Source organism: Ictidomys tridecemlineatus, chromosome 2 (assembly GCF_052094955.1).
Source record: "Ictidomys tridecemlineatus isolate mIctTri1 chromosome 2, mIctTri1.hap1, whole genome shotgun sequence".
In the NCBI taxonomy this organism is placed as follows: Eukaryota; Metazoa; Chordata; class Mammalia; order Rodentia; family Sciuridae; genus Ictidomys; species Ictidomys tridecemlineatus.
The window spans coordinates 73,114,026-73,140,148 of NC_135478.1; the positions used below are offsets into that span (position 1 = coordinate 73,114,026).

General features: G+C 37.7%; 1 protein-coding gene across 3 annotated transcripts in view; it reads right to left on the bottom strand.

Annotated features, from left to right (window-relative positions):
- Window positions 1–25,826, bottom strand: part of LOC106145166 (uncharacterized) — a 28,329-nt gene extending 2,503 nt beyond the window's left edge. The window contains exons 1-10 of one of the 3 annotated variants that reach the window (XR_013434626.1): window positions 16,285–25,810; window positions 14,196–14,264; window positions 12,674–12,723; window positions 11,797–11,821; window positions 9,125–9,226; window positions 4,044–4,111; window positions 3,562–3,586; window positions 1,787–1,830; window positions 1,085–1,106; window positions 752–814 (exon numbers count right to left, since the gene is read on the bottom strand). Coding sequence is in view for 2 of the 3 variants with exons in the window: in XM_078038863.1 (XP_077894989.1) it covers window positions 752–814; window positions 1,085–1,106; window positions 1,787–1,830; window positions 3,562–3,586; window positions 4,044–4,111; window positions 9,125–9,226; window positions 11,797–11,821; window positions 12,674–12,723; window positions 14,196–14,264; window positions 16,285–16,312 (496 nt within the window). In the remaining variant the exon portion in view is untranslated. Of the gene's footprint in view, window positions 1–751; window positions 815–1,084; window positions 1,107–1,786; window positions 1,831–3,561; window positions 3,587–4,043; window positions 4,112–9,124; window positions 9,227–11,796; window positions 11,822–12,673; window positions 12,724–14,195; window positions 14,265–16,284 lie in introns of all 3 variants that reach the window. The other 2 variants (XM_078038863.1, XM_040289284.2) reach the window with 2 other exon arrangements.
- Between the last annotated feature and the right edge of the window lie 297 nt (window positions 25,827–26,123).

Below are 26,123 nucleotides of genomic sequence, written 5' to 3' on the forward strand. Positions count from 1 at the left end.
AAAGACTGATTTTGGAAGAGAGTAAAGAGTACAGAACGATTTCTTTAAGGAGAAATTCTTGGTCTTCTGAAAAATCAGGGAACTGAGGAGGAAAAACATCATCCCAGAGTTTGTGTTTAGGTGAGAAGCTGAGGCTGGAAATGTGCTCCAGGTCATGCTTCTTGCCCTTCTTCCCAGGACAATGAAGGTTTTTGCAATGACCCCAGACCAAATATTCCTTATGTTATTCACCCGTTGGGAGTGCCCTTCACACAAGAAATAAACAGTAAGGAGAGAACATGAAGGCACTACTGAGTCCTCAAAGTTCAGAAGGAAAAAAATCCTATTCCTTCTACATCTATATCCCACAGTAGTTTTAAGGATGTGCCTGTGAGAGAACTGGGTCCCACAAGATTCCCTCCATCAATATTCAAAACTCAAACAGTCCTCTCAAAACTCACAACCTCTCCACAATCCCCAAGGAGTGCACTAATAATCACAACTCAAAGCTTTGCTGTTTAGAAGTGCCAGAGGCAAGAAAGAGCATGTGTTCTGGAAAGATCTTTAAATATCAGCAAGAAATGAAGTACATTTAAAACTCACAGACACAGCACCTGTTACCATGAAACCATTAATCAAAAGAACAAGACTCACTTTCAAACTTATTTTCTTTTTTCTCCCTTCTTGCCTCAGCCTCCTCAGCAGAAGGTATAACCTGACTATTCCTAAGACACTCTTCCATTTCAACCTACCTGGAATGTGGTTTACCTACCTGCACCATAGTCCTCCCAGTCACTGCTAATGCTTTCAATCTCCCATTCCTCGGCAGAGGCAACTGGAGGAAAGTCGACATAAAGAGTGACTTGCCCGTTCCTCCCTGTATCAGGTGAAGCCACTTTGGCTCACACAGGATTTATCTAGTCTTCCCTGTGGTTCACAGGGTTCCCCAGGAGCCTCCATGGTCACAGCTCCCGATTCATGAAAATCATTTTGTCTCGCTGAACCCCCGCAATCCTCCCTCCCAGCAGAAACCCAGAATCAAGATTCTCTAGACTAAAATCAGTCAGGTATTTTCTCAGCAACAGAGTGATTTCAGAATACATGCCTTTGTTGGTAATAGGAGAAATCTGCAATTAGAGAAAATAAAACACTATAAGGATCAGACAATGCTGTACTTTTTGGGAGACAGTGCAGGGGGGAAACTGGGAATTGAACCCAGGGGGCACTTCACTACTGAGCCACATCCCTAGCCCTTTTTTATATTTTATTTAGAGATGGTCTTACTTAGTTGTTTAGGGACTCACTAAGTTGCTAAGGCTGGTTTTGAACTCTCAATCCTCCTGCCTCAGCCTCCCAGCCCTTGGGATTACAAACATGCACCACCACGCCTGGCACCATGTGGTACTCTTTATATAGATCAGTTTTACTCTTGATGACTTAAAAAAACAGATAAGGAATATAGTGTAGCAAAAGTTCATATACTCCAAAAACGATGGTAGAGGATACCAAGAAAGAGCCCTTCTTGCAGAGCATACCTCTCAAGTCCATTTAGATTTTGTATTCACAGTCCTCAATCCAAGGAGTAAAACTGATGCATAGGGAAAAGCTTCTACTATACATTTTATAAAAAAAGATGCAATTTGTAACTCGGGGGTCAAGTGTCAGTTGGTTGTAGATTCCCATTCAACTCTACCCAACCAATGACATTATGTTTTTTCAGCGATAAGGTACCTGGTAAGATTCTGGTATCTAAATTTGATTGAAAATAGAACTACATTTCTATATGAGACATAAAATGTGGTCTTACGCTTTGCAGTGAAGGCATATCATCCAGGTCGTCTTCAGGGAAATCTAGGATGAAACAGAGTAATTGCTAGTGTGTTTGGTTATTGGTGATTATGGATCACTTGGGGAGCTTTCTTGGTATAGACACAGGGGTGGAGTGTAGGAATGTTCATGGATAACAAGCATCTGAGTGGAAGGAGGTTTGGAAAAAACAGGAACAGGAAACAAATGAGACACAGAGGCTTGGCCTTGTAGCAAAAGGCATCATAAATAGCCCAAATAATCTAAAACAGTACTAAAATGCACAGTGTGAATCATTGTAAGGATCCCTTCATTCCACCCACATTTTGTAGGGATTTTTTATTTGTTTGATTTTGGTACATTAATGTTATATAAAACTGTGGAGTTCATTTTAGCACAATCATAAATTCATATAATATATTGTGCTCACGTAAAATTTCCTCCAATCCTTTCCCTTTCCATCCCCCTCTCCTCCCTCCTCCTGATCCTCATCCTCTCATTTCCAGGTTTATTTCAAATTTATTTCCTAAATTTGTGTATTATAATTATACATAAAAGAAGAATTCATTTTCATGGATGCATACATGCACCTAGCATGATTTAATCTATTTTGTTCTGTTTCCTTTTACCACCCTACTTTCCTTCCCCTCAATTCCCTTCCTCAACTTCACAGTTCTCTTTTTTATTCCTATTTCTCTGCTGTTTCTGCATATGAGAAAAAATTTTTGAAGCTTGACTGAGTCTGGCTTAAATCATTTAGTATGATTTTCTCAAGTTCCTATAATTACCAGAAAATGACATAATTTCATTCTTTTTTATGGCTGAGTAAAATTTTATGGCATATATGTACCACATTATCTTTATCCATTCACCTGTTAATGAGTCCCTATGCTGCTTCCGTTACTTGGCTATTATGGATAGTGTGCTCATAACATTGGTATGCATGTCTCACTCTATTATGCTGACTTTAGGTTTTCTGTGTAAATACCCAGGATTGGGATAACAAAGTCATGTTTCCATCCCTAGTCTTTGTAGAAATCTCCTTACTGCTTTCCAAGTGGGTTGTACTAATTTGCAGTCCCCACCAACAATGCATAAATATACCTTTTCTCCTACATTCGCAACAGAAATTGTTATTTGTTCTTGATAATTGCCATTCATTTTAACTGAAATGAGATGAAATCTCATTGTAATTTTGATTTTCATTTCCTTGATTATTAATGGTAGTAAACCTTTTTCATATATTTGTTGTCTGTTTGTATTTCTTGTATTGAGAAATGTTTATTTAAAACTTCTGCATATTTGTTGATTAGTTTGGTTTTTTATATTAAGGGTTTTTTTAGTTGTTTATATGTTCTGGAAATTAATCCCATAGAATATGAGTAACTTCCATGAGGCTTGAGTTCATATACATTAAGGGTGTGCAATGTTTGTGTTCATGAGGAGTTTTAATTTTTAGGAAGTTGAAAGGAGCAATTAACTGTACTCTCTTAGTGGGAAATAATACATGGAATCAAAGATATTCACAATCACACGTCACAGAACCACAGTAGGCACCCCAATCATCAAAGACACAACCTCACATAAATCTAAGGTGAACACCATTCTCCAAGAGGTAGAGAAACCTGGCTTTAGGTTTTTTCTCAAGTTTTTCTTGGAATATCCTCTTTTCCTCCAGAAACCCAGAATTAGGGTGACTCTTCAAAGAGAAGCTTTGAAGACACATGTCTGCAAAGCAAGATTGTTTTCCTCGCCAAGAAATTTCAGAATACTTACTGTCATCAAGTTGTTTCGAGAACTCCTGCAATTACAGAAATGAAAGCATTGTGAGCACTATGTCATGCTGTGAGCATATAGTTTTTATTCTCTTAATATTGAAAGCACTTGAGAAAAACTGGAAAAAGTCAAGGGTTCCCCAAAACAGCAATAAGGGTAAACCTTTGGAAGGCACACGAGTTTTTCCCCACAGATTGTACCTCAAATCTGTTTGTCCTCAATTATAAAATTCTTAATCCAAAAAGGAGAAATTTCTTGAAAGGAAAAGCACACCTAGCACAAAATTTATAAACTGATGCTGTGATTTGCAAATGTGCTTTTGCAACCAATATCTGTCAAGAAGGGTCTATTTTTCCACCACTTCAGAAAACAGAATCTAATAAGGATAATGTTCATTTTCCTGTTTTAACAGCTGTATTTAACTGAAAAACAGGAAATTCAGAAAGCAATATTTATATTAAAATCCATTAAGTTCATCTTACCTCAGTAAGGTATGATTCCTTGTCTTCCTCCCTTGAAGATAACTCTTGCTCTATCTCCTCCTGAATATCTAGAAGGACAGAGTGTCACTATCAGTCACTGGTGGTGTTGCTGATGACTTACTCAAGACACCTCTGCTAAGACTTAGAGGGAAAAGGAGAATTGCAACGTTGGGCTGCAAAAAGCACAGATTGAATTATTGCAGGAGCATCCTGATCAGAGGAAGTAGACAATGAGGAGAAGGAAAGGCATGAGAAATTGAACTCATGAGTTTCTGCTGAGGGGAAATCAAGAAAAAAGAGTTAATCTTCAATGGTAGTAGAATACCATCATTCATAGTGCTTGTCTTGAATCTCAGATAATTACTGTTTTAAAATACATGAAACAATTGAAGCTATGATTACTGCTGAAGGCCACGTAATAAAACTCTTGAGGATAAATTCTCATGGATTACAATCCAATAGTGTTCAAAAGAGTATGAAGAAAAAAGAAGGTGGACTACAGGAATTCAGTGTTTCTTGTAGCTCAGTGACCCGGGATTCAAGCAGCAGGAATGCTGCTTCTCTGGGAGACAAGAGACAGAAGGACTTCACTAAAACTCAATATTGGGCAGCCAGAGTGTCTTAGACTGAAATTTTGGGTACATTAAACAAGAAAAAGGGACAAAATTAGAGTTAAGCTGCTTTCAGGAACATCAGAATTACATCATTAGGTTGGAAAAAGTTGAGAAGTACTATGGTCAGTTTTAGAGTAGAAAATTCTATGATTGGAGAGGCAGGCTACTAATAGCCCAATTCTGTCATTCTTTCACTCTTTTATATTTCTATGTTTTCTGCTCCCCCCTCATAGACATCACAACCTGTGTTGCTTTTGCATTTCTCCAGTTCACCTTTTGAAATTTCCAACCCTTTCCTCCTATCTCTTCTTTCCTCCTATCTCTTCTTTCCTCCTAATTAACTCTATATAGACTAATTGGTTTGTATAACACCAGACCCCACCACTAATGCTATAGTAATAATTAATACAGTTGAGAGTCATAGGTAACACCTCTTGCTTGATTTTATGCCAGACCTAACACATGAATACTTACTGGTTTTACTTACAGCAACTGCAGGTCCTACCATTTCTGCTTATTATGCCAATTAATATTGTATATGCCATAATAGAAACCAAGTACTTAGTTTAATGCTATATATTGTTTGTATAGGTTGTTGTTATTATTTGGCTATTCCAAATTTGTGAAGTACTGGAAACCTACAAGAATACTACAAATCAATAGGGTATAAACTCTGCTGCTTCAGATCCATTCAGATAGATGGGAGACAAACAATATGAAAAAGCAAGGGAACAAACTTTCTCAAAGAACCCATAAAATGCCTAAACAACAAGCTCAATTGACACCACATTAGAGGAAACATCAGAGAAGGCATTTAGAAAATTCATAGTTAAACTGATTTATGAGGTAAAAGATGATGTAAGGAGTGAAAGCAGAGAGAAAATACAAAAAGCAAAAGATCATTTCAATGAGGATAAAGATTCTGAAAAGAACAAATTTGAAGTACTCAAAATGAAGTAATCAATAATCCAAATTAAGAATTCATTGGAAAGCATTACCAGTATATTATACCACTTGGAAGACAGATCTTCAGGCCCCGAAGACAAAGTATATAATCTTGAAAATAAAGCTCAGCATAGAAAAAAAGATGATAAGAGATCATGAACAGAATATTCAAGAAATCTGAGATAACATTAAAAGGCCAAATTGAAGATTCATTGGTATAGATGAAGGCTCTGAAATACAAATTAAAGGAATGCATAAACCTTTCAGTGAAATAATTCAGAAAATTTTCTAAATATTAAGAATAAAATGGAAACTCAAATATGGAAGATGAACAGGTCACCAAATACACAAAATTACAACAGATCCACTATAAGACATATTATTGCCTAACATACAGAACAAGGATAAAATTTTAAAACCTACTAGTGAAAAATGACTGGTCTCATTTAGAGGTAAACCAATCTGGCTCTCAACTGATTTCTCAACCCAGATTTCAAAGCTAGGAGGCCTCAGAATAATACATACAAAGCTCTGAAAGAAAGTGGATGCCATCCAAGAATACTGTACTCAGCAAAATTAAGATTCAGAAGTGAAGTTGAAATAACAACCTTTTGTGACAAATTAAAGTTAAAGCAATTCACAACTAGAAAGCCTGCACTACAAAACATACTCAGTAAAACCTTTCATGAAGAAGAAATGAAAAATAAAATAAAAAACCAGCAGAGAGAATTACAATAGAAAAACTGTCAATCGAAGGAGAATCAAATTCAATTTAAACACTAGAAATAAATCAAAATTACATGAAATAAAAGTCATCTCTCAATAATAACATTGAAGTAAACGGTCTAAACACTTCAATCAAAAGACAGGTTGGTAGACTGCATTAAAAAACAAGATCCAACAATATGCTGTGTCCAAAAGACTCACCTCATAGGAATATATATATATACATAGACCAAAGGTGAAAGGACAGGAAAAAAACACACCATTTACATGGATCTTGTGAACAAGCAGTAGTTTCTATTCTCATGTCAGATAAAGTGGACTTCAAGTCAAAAATTAATCAGAAGAGACAAAGATTGTCATTTCATACTGCTTAAAAGAATCATACAACAAGAAGAAACAATGATCGTAAATATTTATGCCCCAAACAAGGGCACATCTATGTACATCAAACAAATCCTTCTCAATTTCAAGAATCAAAGAGACCACAACACATAATACTGGGTGATTTTTAACAAGACTCTATCACCACTGGACAGATCCTCCAAACAATAACTAAATAAAGAAGCTATAGAACTAAAAATACAATTAATAATTTAGACTTAACAGATTATAATTATAGACTATTTCATCCATCAATGACTGAATATACGTTCTTTTCGGCAGCACATGGATCCTTCTCCAAAATAGACCCTATCTTAGTCCACCAAAATAAACATGAAGACCATTGGAATAGAATAGAAGACACAGAGACAAACCACATAAAGATAGTTATCTCATACTTGACAAAGGTGGAAAAAATATACATTAAAAAAAGATAGCCTCTTCAAAAAATGGTCCTGGCAAAACTGGAAATCCATATACAATAGAATGAAATTTAACCCCTATCTCTCATCCTATACAAATCTGACCTCAAAATGGATCAAAGACCCAGAAGAAAAATTAGAAATTAGACCAGAAACTCTGCAAATACTAGAAGAAAATGTAGGCCCAACACTCCAACACATCTGCTTGGGAACCAACTTCCTCAATAAGACTCTTAAAACACAAGAAATAAAATCAAAAAGTAATAAATGGGATGGCATCAAATTTAAAAACTTCTTATATTAAAGGAAATAATCAAGAGTGTGAAGAGAGAACCTATAGAATGGGAGAGATCTTGACACCTGCTCTTCAGACGAGCATTAATATCCAGGATATACAATGAACTCAAAATCTTAACAAAAATACAAATAATTCAATCAGTAAATGGGCAAAGGAACTGAACAGACACTTCACAGAAGAGGAAATATAGTCAACAATTGTATGATAAAAATGTTCAATATCACTATCAATTAGAGAAATGCAAATTAAAACTAAATTGAGATTCCATCTCACTCTAGTCAGAATGGCAATCATCAAGAATACAAGTAACAACAAATGTTGGCTAGTATGTGAGGAAAAGGTATACTCATACATTGTTGGTGGGACTGCAAATTGGTGCAACCACTCTGAAAGCAGTATAGAGATTCAGCAAAAAACTAAGGATGGAACCACCATTTGACCTAGTTGTCCCACTCCTTTGTATATATCCAAAGAATTTTAAAAAATCATCATACTACAGTGACGCAGCCACATCAATATTTATAGCAACACAATGCACAATACCTAAGCTATGGAGTCAACAACCAAGGGGCCCTTCAACAAATGAATGGACCAAAAAAAATGGCATATATATATATACACAATGGAATATTAGTCATAATAAATGGGATGGCATCAAATTAAAGAATGACTTTATGGCATGTGCCAGTGTATGGATGGATCTGGAGAATATCATGTTAAGTAAAATAAGCCACTTCCAAAAAAAAAAAAACCAAAGGTCGAATGTTTTCTCTGATATGTGGGAGCTAACTCACAATAAAGGAAGCAGGGGAAACCTGAAATTTAGTGGATCAGACAAAGGAGGATGAAGGAAGGGGAGTGCGATGGGGAGAGGAAAGACAGTGGAATGAATCTGTACATAATTTTCCTATGTATACAAATGAACATACCACAGTGAATGTACCATTGTGTACATCCACAAGAAATTAACTTAAAAAACTATGAGTAAATGGTAGAAAGATCAAAAAAACTATGGGTAAATTGTAGAAAGATCGATTGGGTGAAGAGAGTCAGTGATGAGGGGAGGGAAGGGGTAGAAGAGGTACTGTAGACTGAATAAAAACAAGATATAGTCCATGCTTTTTTATGTCAAAATGGATTCTACTATCATGTATAATAAAAAGAACCAATTTAAAAAAGAAGATAAATGAGTGAAAACAATTAGCATACAAATAATCTAGTAACTTTTGTTGATGAGCAAATGTATCAAAAATTAATGAAAGATGCTATTAATGGGGACAATGATGTGGCACTTGTATGAGAAGAGGTATGCTTGGGAACTTTATGTATTAATTTAGTCAATATTTTTATAAAACTCAAATCTCTTCTATATTAAAGAAGTATAATAATTTCAAATAAATAATCTGGTATAATATTTTCATGGGGAAAATCTCATTTGCTAAATTTCAAGGATATGGTGCCATCTAGATACTAGCTAAACATACTGTCTGTATTTCTATGATAACCCTGCTTGATATCTAAATGCATTTTTAAATGTTGTAATTGGGACACTGCTGATTGACTCCATAAATTAAAATTTTCACGTATTAAGAAAATACTGTTGAACCTCTTCAGAGTTTTCTCTTACATAAGGGACAACGAATAATCTACAGCTATTATTCCTGATTCAACCTAATTGTTGAATTTCCACCATACCTTCAGCTGAGTCAAATTCTTGTTCCATATCCTGGGGAGAAATAGCCATGTCTGCCTCAGGCTGGATGCAATTCTTCCTCAAGCGCTTCACTGCAGAACGTACTGAGAAATGCATTCATAATACGGAAAGAGATATATGAGCATCAGAGCACAAAATTACTAACAACCCATTCTGCATTTAAACTTTTGGTTCCTTAATTTACTGGCTTTCAAGCAGAGCCACCTGAGTCAGACAGGAGCTTCCAGAAGACCATGGAGTTCAATGTGCACTTAACACACATACCATATGGATTGTGAGGGCAATGTCTTTATGTATTTACAACAATATAAGACCTCAGAAAAGTAGAGTGACTGAGAGTTTGAGGGCTGGTGCCTGATAACCTATGCCCACATGGACCTTGCAGAAGATCATGAAATCCCTGTTCTCAGTTCTTTGCTCTATGGATGAAATTTTCCATATGGCCTGCATATATGCATTATAAGACTAAAAATAACTGAGTGAAGGTAAAACCTCAAGAAAAAGGACCCATACTTCAGAAGTACTTTATAATGTTCATTGAATGCCAGAAGGAATAAGGTGGATGGCAGAGGTTGAGTCCAGAGAAGGTGTATGGGTGGATATTTACTCTTCATTCTTTATGTACACATGAAGGTTAAGTGATATCATCTCCAGAGGGATGGGAAGATCAGGTGCTATATATCCAATTTTTAATTTGAAGGTATTAATATTTATAGATGTTAAGTTATTTGCAGAATTATAACACTGCTGAAAGATGAATCTGGGACAACAAATACATCTGGTTCCCTGGAAACAGAAATTCCCAAACAACTGAGACCTCTAAATCAAGCCCTGTGTTCTAAGAACTCTCCTCACTCTCTGGAATCTTCACACTTCAAGGTTTTGTGAGAGGACAAAATTGATTCTGAGATGCTTGAGGTAAGAGCAGATTCCAAATCACAAGCAACTTCTTTTCCTCTTTCACTCTCTGAGAGTTTCCTCCTAAGAAAGTCCTCCAAGGTACTGTAGGCATTGCAACTGTGTGACCTTCACCACTGTCTTCACGCTGTCAGCTGCCTCTCAGTCCCTAAGTCCTTCTAATGACCTGGTGTCTTCACTGAGACCAGTCTCTGCTGATCTTTTGACACGATTCAATCCACACTATTCCAAATCCATTGTCATGTGATGGTTCTACAAAGCATAAATCTCCCTTCGACTGACAAATCCTTGGGGAGATGTCATGTGAACTATCTGGAAATACAGCCATTTTCACTGGAGTTTTGAATGGTTAATAACTGTGTCTGTAACCACCACTTTCTTAGTGATCACTGATCTCATATCAAGTAATTTGTGCAGCCTGGACTAAGTCTGGCTAAGGAAAGGCAGTGTCCACAGTAGTACTGAAAGTGTACCTTTCTCTGCTCATCCCTTCCTTGAGAGTACAGTTTCTATTCCATGAACATCTCTCTTCCAGCCACAAACACTGCAGAGGTAGTTAACACAGATCTATCACCTTTTAAGAAAACCCCTCCATAGCTAAAAACCTGACCATTATGGACATTTTAGAAATACTGACACCTGGCTATACTTTTCTTTAATATATGTATAAATTCATCTAGTGTACTGGCTCCCTATGCTTGCACTTACCAACCAATATGGAGATACTCTACTGATGATAGGGAAGCACTCTCTGAGCACAGAATCTCTAATGCACTTTTCAAAAGCTGGTGTAACAAGAATGATGAAACCTGGCTAATAAACAAGTGATAATTTGAGTTCTTATTAGACGCTTTTCCTAGGTAGCTCTTTGGGCTCATGATGGTAACGCTGTCCAGTACACTAAAACATTTCACCAGTTCTTACTAGAACTTGAGTAATGCTTTTAGGAGCGACCCAACTATGGCATATATCCAACACATTGCCCTACATCATGACTACCATCTTCAGATTCTATGATCTGACCAGAAAAGTGTGAGCTTTTTCTCTCTTTTCACACTGGTGCTTATGCTAATGTCTGCAGACAGATACATAGATGCTATCTTGGGATTGTGACCATTGAGGCAATCACGTGATGGATTATTTACAATCCTCTAGCATAAATGAGTAGTGATCCTTGACAGAGGGATGATTTGAGGTTCTAGTCTAAAGCACCATCTTTGAAATACTGTCACCCGGCCATAGTGACAGTATGTCTGAGTATACATCTTGCCTCTTCCACTTAGTAGCTAGTGAGCTTAATCATTTATCTCTGTTCCTTGGTGTATTCATCTGTAGAGGGGTACAGTGAACAAATCAAATCTTCCACACAGAACTGTAATGAGGTTTGAACTAGTTCACGGGGTAAAGTATGTACTCTTGATCTTTTAGTTGAGAAATTTGCCACTGGTGATTGTGTTGGGCAATTGGGGTGTTTGTCAAGGGGAAATACAGAGACAAATCTTGATGCACACAAACCCATGCCATCTAAAGGGAACAAAACTGATTCCAGGGACTCCAGACACATGGCTAGGGTGTTTGTTCATGGAAAGTTGCTTCCTTTTATGAAACTTCAAATTCTCATTCCTACCAGGTGGTTCAGATCACGGAAGTGTGCTCCTGACAAAAGCCAGTCAGTATTTGTGCATTTCTGATCTGACTTATGTCTTCGGACAGAGAGTGATTGCAGAATACATACCATTTCTCCACTTTTTTGAGGCTGCCTGCATAAGAGAAAAGAAAATGCTCTGAGGCCCACATCATGATGAATTCTGTTTGCATAAATCTTTGGTTCTACTAGGGAATCTAAATAAAGAAAGTACACTAAAAAGAGTGTACAGAAAAAGAGTGATAAAGTCAAAGGTCCTGAATTAGTCTGTTATGTACTGTTAGTCTGTTCTATCACTTTTGTAGTTTAAAAAGAAGTTTTATTTATTTCTCAGTCTTGTTGATGTCAAGTCCAGTATCGGGCAGCCCAATTTAGTTGACTCCATTGCAACATGGCAGATGACCCAAAAGGGAATCAGCCACTTAAAAAGGGGCCTGAGAGTGTTAGGTGGCTTTGCTTTAAAAAAAAAAACTTTATTGTGATAACTAATTCATCTTTCAGGATTATCATTCTGGAAAGCTAGTCTGAATTGTTCTACCACCTCAACACCTGTATATGAAGTTTGCATCACCTGAATCTTCAGGGAACCCACTCAAACCACATCTAAGCCTCAGAAGTCCTCACAATCAAGAGCAGAGGACACATGAAAAACAACAAACTTTTCATGGATGATATATCTATCAAGTCAACTTCTGAGTGAAAATTACAAAACTCTTAAACAAAAAGAAAGACTCGTTTCAGAAAGAAATTTCCCCTAGCATATAGTGTGCAATCTGACACTGCCAATTTTGTATGCCTTCCTGAATCATGGATTAGTTCTTAAGACTGCTTCTCCTCCTCTGCCCCCCTTCCTCCTAAGTAAACCATTTTAACAAGTGTTACAAAGGACAATCTGATTTTGATTTTAAATAATTAAAGAAACCACAAAAGTAATATTTCTGTCTCTGGTAAAGAAAGACTATCTTACTCGAATATATGCAGTCGCTTTCCTCTTGGGATGCTCATCCACTGGGAAGTCTAAAAGAACAGAGAGTAACTGTTAGGTCATTTGTGGTGCTGATCATTAACTACTTAGGGAATTTTGATTAATATGTACAAAGGACTAGACTCAATGGATATAATTGATTTCCTTGGTGGAAAAATGAAGACAAAGAGAGAGTAGCAGGAAGCGAATGAGAAATAGAGTCTGACTTTCCAGATAATGGCAACCTAAAACAATATGAAACAAATCATCCTCAAATGGATAAACATTAAAATTAATCTGATGATTAAACGACAGATTCCTACCACTGCTTCTGACTATATGGAAGCCCGATACAATTGTCACGACTTTCTTGACATCTAGCAAGTCTACATTAACCCCAGAGGTTCACATAGGCTGATCTGCATTTATCCTTCATTACAGCATTCTCCCCTTGATAATCGGACATATCTTATTAGAGAAATGGATTTTACATCATGTCCAAGATATAGCCATATTCGTTTATTTATCCTTTAAAGGAATACATTCTTAAAGAGTGGAAAATATTACCGAGTGACATTATTACATTTTTAAAATAACCACCAGAAATCATGCTTTTTACCTTCCAGACTTCCCTGTCTATGCCATGTGCTTGAGTACATTGTGTGAGGAGGATATTTTATTTCCACACCAGCCATCCAATAGCGCCATAAGGCTTAATGGGGATGAGCCCCATGGAACACTAAGGCTCTCAAACCCAGCTCTGCAAGAGAGTGGCAAAAAGGGTAATACTCCAGGACAACCTGTTACTGTCCCCAGGTTTGGAGCCAGAGCTTCAGCACTTCTAAGGTTCACCCTTAATAATGGCACCAAATATCCCTAAAAGATCTCCCTACTTTTTATCAGCTTTACAAGTGGTGCTGAGGAGTGACCCAGAACTAATGGAGTTATGTCAAATAATAGGTTATGTCAAATAGTGTGTCCTAACTCAGACTCTGTTGACTGAAAGTACTGGGGCTTTCTATGTGCTTTCCACATAATGACCATGATGAAACGCGTAATATTACTGCATTAATACCTGCCATGTTGTATGTGACCTTGACATTACTGTATAATGTGGGATAATGTGTGGGATTTCTATAGGTCTGGATATTTCTAGACATGCATACACATGAATGTCTAGAAAGGACTTAAGTCCCTTGAATAGTAACTAATGATCTCACAGCTGAGTAGTGAGCACAGGTGAGTATTTTAAAGCATCCAAATTGGGAGCCACACCAAATCCTTTTAATTCCAAAACAGGAGATCTAAGCCACTCTAACATATTGCCTTGCTATTAAGTATTGGATGTAAAAAAACAACTGCTCTCTTACACTTCATAAAGATCTGTTTCATCCATTTTGACAATATTAGTAGCCATAATTAAAATGGGCTGGACTTTTGTGGGTCGAAGCATTAAGCTGGTGGAAAGCATAGCAGGGCAGTCAGGCCTTTATATAACATAATACAGAGATACCATTGGCCTTACCATTCACTGCGTCAGCCGCAGGAACATCATCTTGTTGCCCTTGGGCATCTTCAGCATTAAGCACTTCGCCTGGAACGTAGTGTTTAACAGATGCTTAATAGTGGAATGGTATAGACACGTTATTAGCATTATACTAACAAGAATGGACTCAAAATCAAACATAAGTGTGTTCAAATCCAAGTTCCACTTATTCAACGTATGCGTTTGGTACAAAATCTCCCTGAATCAATGTTTTTGTCAGAAACACAGTTCCCCCATAATTCATATCTTGTATTGTTAGAATGTTTAAAATTAAATTAGATATTTAAAGCATTAAGGATGGTGTCTTAGAATGCAATAAATATTGTCTCCTGTTTCTTCAATTTCTTTTCTGCATAACCTGTTGCTTGAAAGATTAAAAATAATAAAAAAATGTTCCCATTAAATAGGAAAAAAAAGAACTGGGAGCCACACAACTGGGTTCTCAGTTTGGTTCTTTGGCTTAGGAGAACATGGACTTGGGTATATTCACTTCTGTGTCTCCTCTTCTGCCCCGGAGAATGGAGATAGTTAATAAAGCAGGACATACATCTGAGATAAGGGTTGGATAATTTAATGGATGTAGTGTATTCAGTCTAAATTCTCAGAAGGTTAATTGTTGTGGAAATGTTCACAGCTTAATATGACTCAGACACTCATTAAAACGCTAAATTCCAAATTTGTAGGCCATTGTTCTTTCTGTAATATGTGCCTGCTTAGCCTGAAAGCAGACATTAAGATTTCACCCAGACTTAGGTTTTCAATAATCAAAGAAAATTTTTTTAACATGCTGCCCTTTTCTCCCTAAGTGAACCCTCTGTGTTTGTTCCACAGAAAGGCAGCATTGTTCTCCATTACATTCTAGAATATTCCTGACCATTCTGTTCTTATCGGACACTAGACTAGGTGGAGCAGCAGCATTCATTAAAATGTTTATTATCTTTCTCAGTCCAATGGCACAAGCCTATAAATCCCAGAAACTCAAGAGGCTGAGGCAGGAGCATCAGAAATGAGGCTGGCCTCATCAAATTAATGAGATTCTGTCTAAAAATTTAAAAAATAAAATAAAAAGGGATGAAGGTGTATCTCAGTCATAGAGTACCTCTGTGTTAAATTCCCAGTACCAAAAAAAACCCTATCACCCTAACCCTGTGAAAAATAAAAATACCATTGTATGTTATTTATTCCTATAAATATAAATGCCACTAAATTTAGATAGGGGTCAAGTCACAGGAGACTTATCATAATGTATAACAAGAGCATTAACATTCAACATATCTTTTGAAAGCTATAGCTGTATATGTAGATATAAACAATTAAGTCTATATAATTCATATTGGTCATCACATGTATCTACCTTGTGTACTTCTGAGAGCAAATTACTATGTTTTACCCATTTACATTATTGTTTTACTTTTGTGTACTGAAATGCTGACTGCTCACCTGTGGGAAAGTTGCTGTATGCTGAGCTTTATAAAGTAAAAGGGCTGAGAAATTACCTATAATTAATATCTCTGGTATACTGGATAACCCACAAAACATAAAATTGAATATGTGTTTAGTTCACTGACACAAATCGGTGCTCATTCTCAGGATGTATTACCTAAATGGAAAGGACATATCTCCTATAAACTAAATAAAATAAACCTTTTGGGAAAAAAGAAGACAGGGACTGCATGTTAAAAACAAAGACCTACCTCACAGTGTGGGATCCCTCAAAACAACCCACCATTCAAATTCATTCTAAATTTCTGAAATTTATAACTGTATATATATATATATATCCAATTACACTGAGACCTGCATTACAAAAATTTTTTGTCATATTGACCTCAGAGAATGCCTGTATACCTAATTAGGGGGAACTTAATGAGTGCATATAATTGAGGAAATGTTTAAAAGCAAAGTGCTTTACATAAGAATCTAAACTATAAATTCAGGAATAAAATATAACAATGAAGAACTAATAAATATAGCATAACAGAAAGGAAACACATTTATATTAAATATTTTGAGAATAATTAAATAGTCCATTTGAAGGGAGATCATTCAATGGCTAATACTAACATACCTTTTCCGCAACAATTCAAGTTCCCCATAGCTAAGCACTATGGAAATGAAAGAAAGTAGTTTTCCACCTGTTATAAGTCAGCACAGATAGAATTTAGAACTGAGGAAAACAAACACATAATCACATAACCATGGAGACCTAGAGTCATAGAGTTTTCAGTGAATGCACAATCTAGACTATGGGGTCCAATAGCTGCTATACATACAAGCATGCTTATATTGTTGTAGGGGACAGATGAGGCAAGGCACCAAAAATAGAAGAAAACAGTTTTATTTGGCTGCAGCCAAGTTCTGAGGGCACAGCTTTCACTGTAATCAATTAATCTCCTGAGTCCCAAGTTCAGGTAGTTTCAGAACTTTGAAGTTCACAGTCAGCAGAAGTTCAAATAAAAGCAGCTTTTTCTTTGACTGCTTTGGGCAAGTTAACTCTTCAAGGACCATCCTTGAGAAGGGGAAAGCTTCTCTTCCCCTTTCTTTCTTCCCTCTGCCAGCTATTACCATGAAGCCCAATTGGTAACTTCTCTTATCTTTGAAATGGAGACATCTTTGTGAAGCTACAGCTTAAGGCCAGAGGACTTGTTAAAGAATTTGTCTTTTCATTATCACATTTTGCATTTTTAAACACACTTTTACAAACTACTATACTGGATAAATGTTTTTGAAAAACTAGTAAAGTGGGGTTTAGCACCTGGAGTGCTGATTTCTCCCAGGCCACCAGCCAGGTAAAATAGAGCAACAGGAAAATAGGAAGTTTACCTACATTGAACTCTTTTGTAGAGACTCTTTTGCTGATAGTCCTAAAATCAATTATGGTGAAGATTTCTGGAGCAGCTTAGTTAAGATTTTCTGTGGAGGAGGGGGTGCCACTACAATACAACTACAAGAAAGGTCATGTAACAATAAGCATGTTAATATACAACAATTTTTTTGTCAACTTCCCCTCAATGAATTGGAGGGAGAGAAAATTAGAATAAATGTGATATTTCATATAATACATACAATGTTTTGTTCAAAATGGTCACACGAGAAAACCAGATGGTAAACAGTGCTCCAGGCAATAGCCCCAAAATAAAGCATAAAAGGCACTTGCAGAAAATTCACAGGCTTTGTATGAAAAATTTCCCAAGCCCAGTTTGGATGCCACATACCCAATTCTTTAGAAACCAGGAAATTTCTACAGAGAAAATTCCCAGGGCTACATAGTCTGTAGCTGATTGTGCCTTTTAAGAATGCCATCTTGAATGAGGTCAGTTGAATAAAGACTTATTGTTGACAATAAGTTGACAATCTTACATAAAGGAAAATGTTTAGGTAATCTATGACATTCATGGCCAGATTTTCATATCTCAAGCAGACTGAAAAAGAACAAAACTTAAAAATGACCTCTCTATCTCAGGCAAAGAAAGGCAACCTTACCTTGGCAGGATACTGGGCCAATGTAGACTAACTCTCAGTACCTTTGTGGTAGGGACTCTCTCAGAACACAGGAAAGATACTGTTGGCACCATTAATATCAATGTGCACATTCAACAACTCTGTTGTTACACTATTGCAACTCTATACTACATAAATAGAAGGTCCAAACAGAAGGTGTATTACTTTATATGGGAGACAAAGAGCTAGCGGAAAAAGAGTCATTAAGTTGGATACAATTAGAACAATCAGTTGAAGTCATTTAAGGGTTTTTCCTAAAGAAAAATATTAGTGTACTGATATAAATTAAAAAATAAATTGGGCCATGAGGGGGGAATGTGAGAACTTTCTGTACTATCTATTTAATTTGTATGTTAACCTAAAAATCCTTCCAAAAAATTGCATTATTTTTTTAATCTGATGCTACTGTTTCAGGAAGAGATATATTTCAACTAACATTCAATAATCAGCTGAATGACCAAGAATTAGCTTTAGATATTGTTTACCATTACAAGTAAACCAAACTTTAAGCTTTAAATAGATCTTCCCTTCTGTAGTTTTACCACCAATGATTGACTTAATAAATTTAAATTTGCACACATGAAATAAGATTATGACATAGCACTTTTAGTATTTTTTCTTAAACATGGGGCACTGAATAACCTGGAATCATTATTTATGGATGAGTTATTAATGGACTTTCCACAGTACCTTCATTTTACTCTTCTGCAGGGTGCACCCTGTTATACACAGATGTGGATTTTTCTGACCCACTGCATGAGATGGGCAGTAGACTGTGCTTAATATCTGGCCCTCTGAAGCAGCAAAGCTTTTCTCAAAATAAAATTTTAAATAAGGTCTGAGGAGGTAGCTCAGTAGTAGGGTGCTTGCTTAGCATGCATGAGAGCTGAGTTCAATCCCCAGTACCCCCCCCCAAAAAAAAGTACTCAGACCACTTACATTAAGCCTACTGTTGGGCAGAATCATCTAACACTAAACCTATTTTCTGTGAAGTATTGGATATTTCATGTAATTTATGGAATAATGAACCAAAAAGTGGAAAACAGAATGACTGTGATGATTGGTATGCTATCATACCATCATAAATTCAAAAATCAGTCAGATCATTGTAAATCAGGAATTGTCTGTACTTGGTAGCAGAATTGAATTGCCTCACTCAATGTGTGGTACACAACATATTGCCTTGTGGCACAGGTCCCAAAATAAGGTACAGTCTCCTCAGCCACAATGAGTTGACTGACAAGTGAACACACAGGAAAGTTTACAAAAAGGTCATAGGATAACAGAAAGTAATATTGACATTAAGTCTTACTCTATTGAGTACACATCAGGATGTGTGGCTTCTATACCTTACGGCTCCCTGTCCCTTCCTTTCAACACAATGAATACACTTCTGAGTGCTAATGTATTTGTGTGTAAGGTGCAGAGTGAACACTTTGTTTGCTAGACTTGAAGCCCTGTGAGAACAGAGGTCATGCCTCCCCTAGGAAAAGGATAGCTGACACATAACGTTTTTACAAATTTAGGGGGTACAATGAGATGTTTTAAATTCACATATACATTGTACAGTTATCAAATCAGGTTACACAGCATAATTTATCACCTGAAACATGTATCAGCACTTTGTAGGAAATCATCAAATCCTCTCTTAGAGCTGTTTTTTTTGGGGGGGGTGGCGGGTAATACTTTCTCATTTTTCTGAGTGTCAACGTTGCAGAATCATATTGGTCATGTAGTCACATATATACATAAAGTAATAATGTCTGTTTCATTTACTATCTTTCCTATCCCCACATCCCCTTCCCTCCCCTCCCATTACTTCCCTCTGCCTAATCAAAGGCCACCCACCTTATTGTGAATTAGCATCTGCATATTAGAGAAAACATTTGGACTTTGGTTTTGTGAGATTGGCTTATTTTGCTTAGCATGATATTCTCCAACTCCAACCATTTACTGGAAGAAGCCATAATTTAATATTTTAAAGCTGAGTAATATTCCATTGAGTATATATACCACATTTTCTTTATCCATTCATCTATTGAGGGACACCTAGAATGGTTCCATAGTCTAGCTATTGTAAATTAAGCTACTATAAACATTGATGTGACTGCATCACTATAGTATGCTGATTTTAAGTCCAAGGAGTGGGATAGCTGGGTCAAATGGTGGTTCCATTCTCAATTTTCTGAGGAATCTCCATACTGCTTTCCATAGTGATTATACCAATTTGTAGTCCTACCAGCAATGTATGAGTATACCTTTTTCACCACATCCTCACCAATATTTATTGTTGCTTGTATTCTTGATGATTGCCATTTCTGACAGGAGTGAGATGAAATCTTAGAGTAGTTTTGATTTGCATTTCTCTAATTGCTAGAGATGTTGAACACTTTTTCATGTATTTGTTGATCAATTGAATTTCTTCTTCTGTGAAGTGTTTGTATGTTCAGTTCCTTAGCCCATTTGTTGACTGGGTTATTTGTGGGGGCGTCTTTTTTTTTTTGGTGTTAAGTTTTTTGAGTTCTTTATATATCCTAGAGATTAATGCTTTATTGGAGGTGCATGTGGTAAAGATTTTCTCTCTTGGAGCTGTTTTGAAGTCTACAAAAGGTCTCTGTTAATTACATGCATCATACTGGGTGACAGGACACCAGGATTTACTCTTCCTATCTAACTTTAACATAGTACCTGTTGGCCAACCTCTCACCATTCTTTCCCCTACCCTCTTCCCTGACCAGCCTCTAGGGAAGAACCTTAATCTCCTCTACTTCTGAGATCAATTTTTCAGTTTCCACATGTGATTGAAATCATATGGCATTTGCTTTTCTGTTCCTGATTTATTTTACTTAATGTTCTCTAGATTCAACTAGGTTTTTGCAGATGACAGAATTTCAACGTTTTAAAGGCTGAATACTATGTCACTGAGTGTATGTACATTTTTTTAATCAATTCGTCCACTGTTGGACATTAGGATAATTCCATGTTTTTGGCTATGGTGAATCGCCTTGCCTTGCCCTGCCTTCCCTACTGTGAACTGCCTTCCATGATGGCCTGGCTGCACTGGACTGGCCTTGACATCACTTACCTGGTTGTGGTGCATTGCCTTTGGCCTGGTTTGGCCTGGCCTGGCCTGACCTTGTTTTGTCATCCCTTGACTTTTCTTTTCCTATGTAACCATTTTATCTTACAGTTTTTGTAGTATTATTCTTAGTGGGGAAAAAAATGTGATTTGGTTTTCATATGTATTTTTTCTTTTTAGTTATGCATGACAGTAGGATATACTTTTACATACCACACATACAAGGATTATAACTTCCCATTTTCAACTACATGATGTGGAGTTAACAGTGGTCGTGTGTCCATCCTTCACTGGCTCTTATGAACTGACTGGTCTATCCTGGTCTGACCTGGCCTTGCCTCGCCTCGCCCTCCCTTGGCTGGCTACTATGAATAACCTTTGTGCTAGCCTGTCCTGGCCTGTCCTTGACATCCCTTGTCTGGCTGATTTAACTTCCTCTGGCCTGGCCTATCATGGCCTGGCCTGGCCTTGCCTTGTACTACCTTGGCTGACTATTATCAATTGCCTTTTGCCTTGCTTGATCTGGCCTTGCATTGCCAGTCATTGAATGGGTACTGTGAATTGTCTTTGCCTGGCCTGGCACAGCCTGGCCTGGCATGGTCTGGGTTTTTCATTGTGAATTGTCTTTGTTCTGGCCTGGCCTAGCTATTGTGAATTGCTTGTGGTCTGGTCTTGCCCTGATATGCCATCTCTCTTCTGGCTATTGTGCATTGCCTTTGACCTGACCTATGTCCTGACCTGAGCTGACCTGGCCTGGCCTGGACTTTTTAGGCCATCCCTTGACTGGCTACTTTGAACTGCCTCTGACCTAGCTTGGCCTAACTTTGCCATCCCTTAATTTGGTGTTGTGAACTGCTTTTGTCCTGGCTGGCCAAGCCTGGAGTGGATTGGCCACTTCTCAGCTGGTTATGTGAACTGCCTCTGTCTGGCCTGGTCTGGCCTTGTCTTGCCCTGCCATCCCCTGGCTGGCTACTGTGAATTGACTTTGGCCTGGCCTGGCCTTTCTTTGCCATCCCTTGGCTTTCCACTGTGAATCACCTTTAGCTAGCCTGGGCTTACCTTGCCTTACCCTCCTTTGGCTGACTACTGTGAACTGCTTTGGGCCTAGAATGGCCTCATCACCTCTTCTTGTGGTCTGGCCTTGCTGCCTGTCCTGGGCTGGCTATTATGAATTGTCTTTGGCCTGGCCTGGCCTTACTGCCTTGCCTAGAATGGTTATTTTGAATTACTCTTGAATTGGCTTGGCCTTGACTTACCGTCCCTTGGCTGGTTATTTTGAATTGCTTTGCCTTGGCCTAGCTATCCATTATCTGGATAATTGAATTTCCTTAGCCTGGACTAGCCTGGCCTGGCCTTACCTTTCCTGGTTATTGTCAGTGGCCTTTGTAATGGTCTGACTCGGCTACAGAGAATTTCCTAGCCTTGCCTTTTTCAATTCCATGCCTTGAGTACTGTGAATGCCCTCAGGAGCTTTGCCAGACTTTTTCCTCCTTGTCATATCCTGCCTTGTTTGGCCTTTCCTTACAGTTGCTGTGGCTTAGGCTTGCCTTTCTGAAGCCCTGGCATATCTCTGAAGATACAAGGAAAAGTAATGCCAGATTCGTGGGACCCCCAATAGACCTCCAGAAGCCAAATCCAATGCAATCACACAAGAGGCTTTATTGCAAGCTTGAGCCTGGACTCACAACCATTTCCAATGCAGCGGTCTGAGGAGTGAGTCCTAGCCCTTAGTTCAGTGAGGATTTATAGGTTTTTGGGGGATGCTCTAAGCATCACAGCAAATCATTGTACACCACAGGAAAATCAAACAACAACTCTTAATGTTGATTAGCACATTCAATGGCGGGAACAAGTCGGGTAGGGGTGATTGGTTAGTGCAAGTGGTAGATAGTTTGAACTGATTGGTTTAGGCTATGAGGGGTTGCAAGAATGTATATGCTAAACTGCAGGGTTTCCTAATCAAGTTATCAATCACCGAAACTACTGGGAGGGTCACCTAGCATTTCAGGTATTTTCCCTGTCTCACGCTGATTGGTGGTTGCTAGGGGGTTGCTATGGGTCACAATCAGGCATTAGGCCCCATTCTTTGGTCTTTCCAGGAACTAGCATAACTGAGTCAGGGACACCTGGCACTGCAGATCTCTCCTGTTATTTGCAGACAAACAACTCAGCAGAGTGGCTATGTGCCTAGGAGCCTCTGTGGGGTTTTCCAAGGACAAAGGTCATGCCCCCTCCCTTTGGACAGGCCTTGAGGTAGAAGCTGGTATTTCAAAAATGGAGTCACATCAGTTTCTCAGACAGGATCCAAGTATGATATATCCCAATACATATTTTCCTATAAGGTTCAATAGTTGGCTCCAGAATCAGCCACAGGCCCCTTTCTCAAATCAATGCTGTTACAGGATAGATATTGGCTGAGGACTTGTCTCTACTAAAAAAAAAAAAAAAAAAAAAAAAAAACGGGGTAGAGAGAAGATGGGAGGGGAGGGGAGGGGGGATAGTAGGGGATAGGAAAGGTATCAGAATACAACATTGGGCATTATGTAAACATACTAATTGGGCATTATGTAAAATTGTGGATGTGTAACCAACGTGATTCTGCAATCTGCATTTGGGGTAAAATTGGGAGTTCATAACCCACTTCAATCTAATGTATGAAATATGATATGTCAAGAGCTTTGTAATGTTGTGAAAACCAATAAAAATAAAAAAATAAAAAATAAAAGTTCTGTGCAAAAAAAATTTTAAAAAAATAAAATAAAATAAAAACGATCTAAAACAACAACAACAACAAAAAAAAAAAACCTGCAGATAGTTGGATGAGGAATGGGAGATGATCAATGCTGTTTTTGTACCATGAAGAGAGGATAAATTCAGATATCTCCCAGCAAGACTGGGCCCTGCTACTCAATCTTATCCTACAGCATGCAAAAGTCCTGGTTCCTCATCGATGAATTGCCACAATATCCAAAAACAGGGATATCTCTGGACCAGCCCAATGTTTTGGGTACTGTAATAGGTTCAGACTGTCCTGACTCAGAATATCCAAGTATTGAATCCCAGTAATATAATCAGATTTCACTCTTCCACTGTAATTTAAAACTTGAAGCTTCAGGGGAAGGTGAGCACAGAGAATCTTATAAGACCTTCTGAGGGTCATGGAAGGGACTCAGAGGCTTGCATTGGAGTAAATGCTCTGCATCTCCCTGAGTTGGATCAGACAGATCCCTGAACAGCTCTGGGCCTGATGAGTCAGGAACCTCAGCCAAAGTCTCTGTAAGGTCAGACAGGCTCACTCTACATGGAGAGTTTTCCTTTCCATATGAAAGAGCAGGATTAAGCATTGCTCTTGCCTCTAAAATGTAGTTTTGCCTTAACCTAAAACACTGATTTCTGCTTATGTTTATATCATTGTACAGAAATTTAAAATAATTTGTTGAAGGAAGATGGTGGATTAGAGGAAAGAAGCATCTCCCAGCACTCTCAGCATTGGACTCACAAAGTGAGAAGACAGCTTCTCAGCAAGGTGGGTAACTAAGGGGACTCACTGAAACTTAATACTGAACTGTTAACAAATTAAAATTATAAAGATGCACAAATCCAGAAACTTGAATGAAAGAAATCAGAATTTAGAGAAGCACCCTCTTGGGCCCCAATGAAGGAGATGGGTAATGTAGACAAAGGAGATGGCATGGCTGGTGGATTAAAATTTTTTTAAAAATTGACTTGGGGAAAGCTGTGTGTTAGATGGGTAGACTGATTTTAATGGCAACAGAGTCAGTAGGGAAAGCAGCTTAGGGTAAGCAAATCCACAATTACTTCCCTTGTACTGGGAAACACTTCAGGCATGAAATCACACCTGGTCTTATACACCTGAAAGGAGAATATAAGCTAAGCACAGTCTTACATGGACACTTAAAAGGAAAAACAACAATGTTGTTGTTATTGTTGTTGTTGTTAATGTAATTTAAAATGAACACATGTGTCAGCCCTACCAAAAGTAAGTAAAGCTGGATATTCTAAAGGAAGGGTTCTTGGGTGAGCATGCCTAATAATAATGATCACAAAGGAGTCTAGAGTTGCAAGTTTGTCCTGAGTTAATTTGAGCCTGATCTCCTACCCCTACAAATGTTCCCAACCTCCTACACTGATAAACTCAGTCTGTTTTTCAACTGATATGATTATGAAGTACTGTCTTCATGGATTTCAGAGGCTGGCTGAAATACTAATTACTTTTGTGCTAATTGTTCACACACAAAAAAAATAATGCTTCATCTTATTTATTGCTTTCTTAATATGATCCCTGCCTTATGTGTGCCTTGTCCAGTCACCTGCCATCTGCCACTGTGAACCTTTGGACTGCCCTGATGCTGAATACCCTTAACTGTCCATGCCCCACCTGATAGAGAACAAGGACTTGTGGTTATTTCCCCAAGAAGAAAATAGACCATATTAAAACATAATAGGGGCAACAGTATTCTAGAACCAGATCAAGCAGATTAAAACTCTAGAATACAAAGCAGTGCAGTATTCTGCAGCCATTTTGTTTCAACAAGTAGTTGCCCTTTAAACCAACTGCAAGAGTCCAGGCAGGGAAGAAGTGCCACAGGCAGCCTCCACAAAATGCTGGGCAAGGAGAGAGCACTCCATAGAAGCTGAGGCAGGACTTGATTACATAGGGAAAAAACCTCCATGACATTACATCCCACAAAGACCCAAACACAGCAATACTGGGGAATATCAATACACCCTTATCACCAATAGGTAGATCATCGAAACATAAAGTCTTAATAAATATATCTCCAACCTAAACAACACTATAAATCAAAGAGACTTAACAGACATCTATGGAATATTTACCTCAAAACAGCTGAATCTACCCTATTCTCAGCTATGCATGAAACTTTTTCCAAAATAGATCATATTCTAGGCCACAAAGCAAATCTTAGCAAATACTAAAAAAGTTCATATAATCCCATGCATACTATCAGATCATAATAGAATGAAGCTAGAAATCAATAGCAAGAAAAATAATAGAAACCACAAAAACATATGGAGTTTGAACAATACTCTCAAATGAAGAATGGATCAAAGAAGAAATGAGAAAATAAATCTAGGAATTCTTAGAAACAAACAATAACACAATACATCAAAATCTCTAATTTTCTAAAGAAAATTTATAGCACTGAGGGCCTACATTAAAAAATTAGAGAGATCCCAAATAAATGAGCTTATGCTTCACTCAAGGCCTTTAGGAAAAGAACAAACTAACCCCCAAATCAGTAGAAAACAAGAAATAATTAAAATCAGAGCCAGAAAGATGAGAG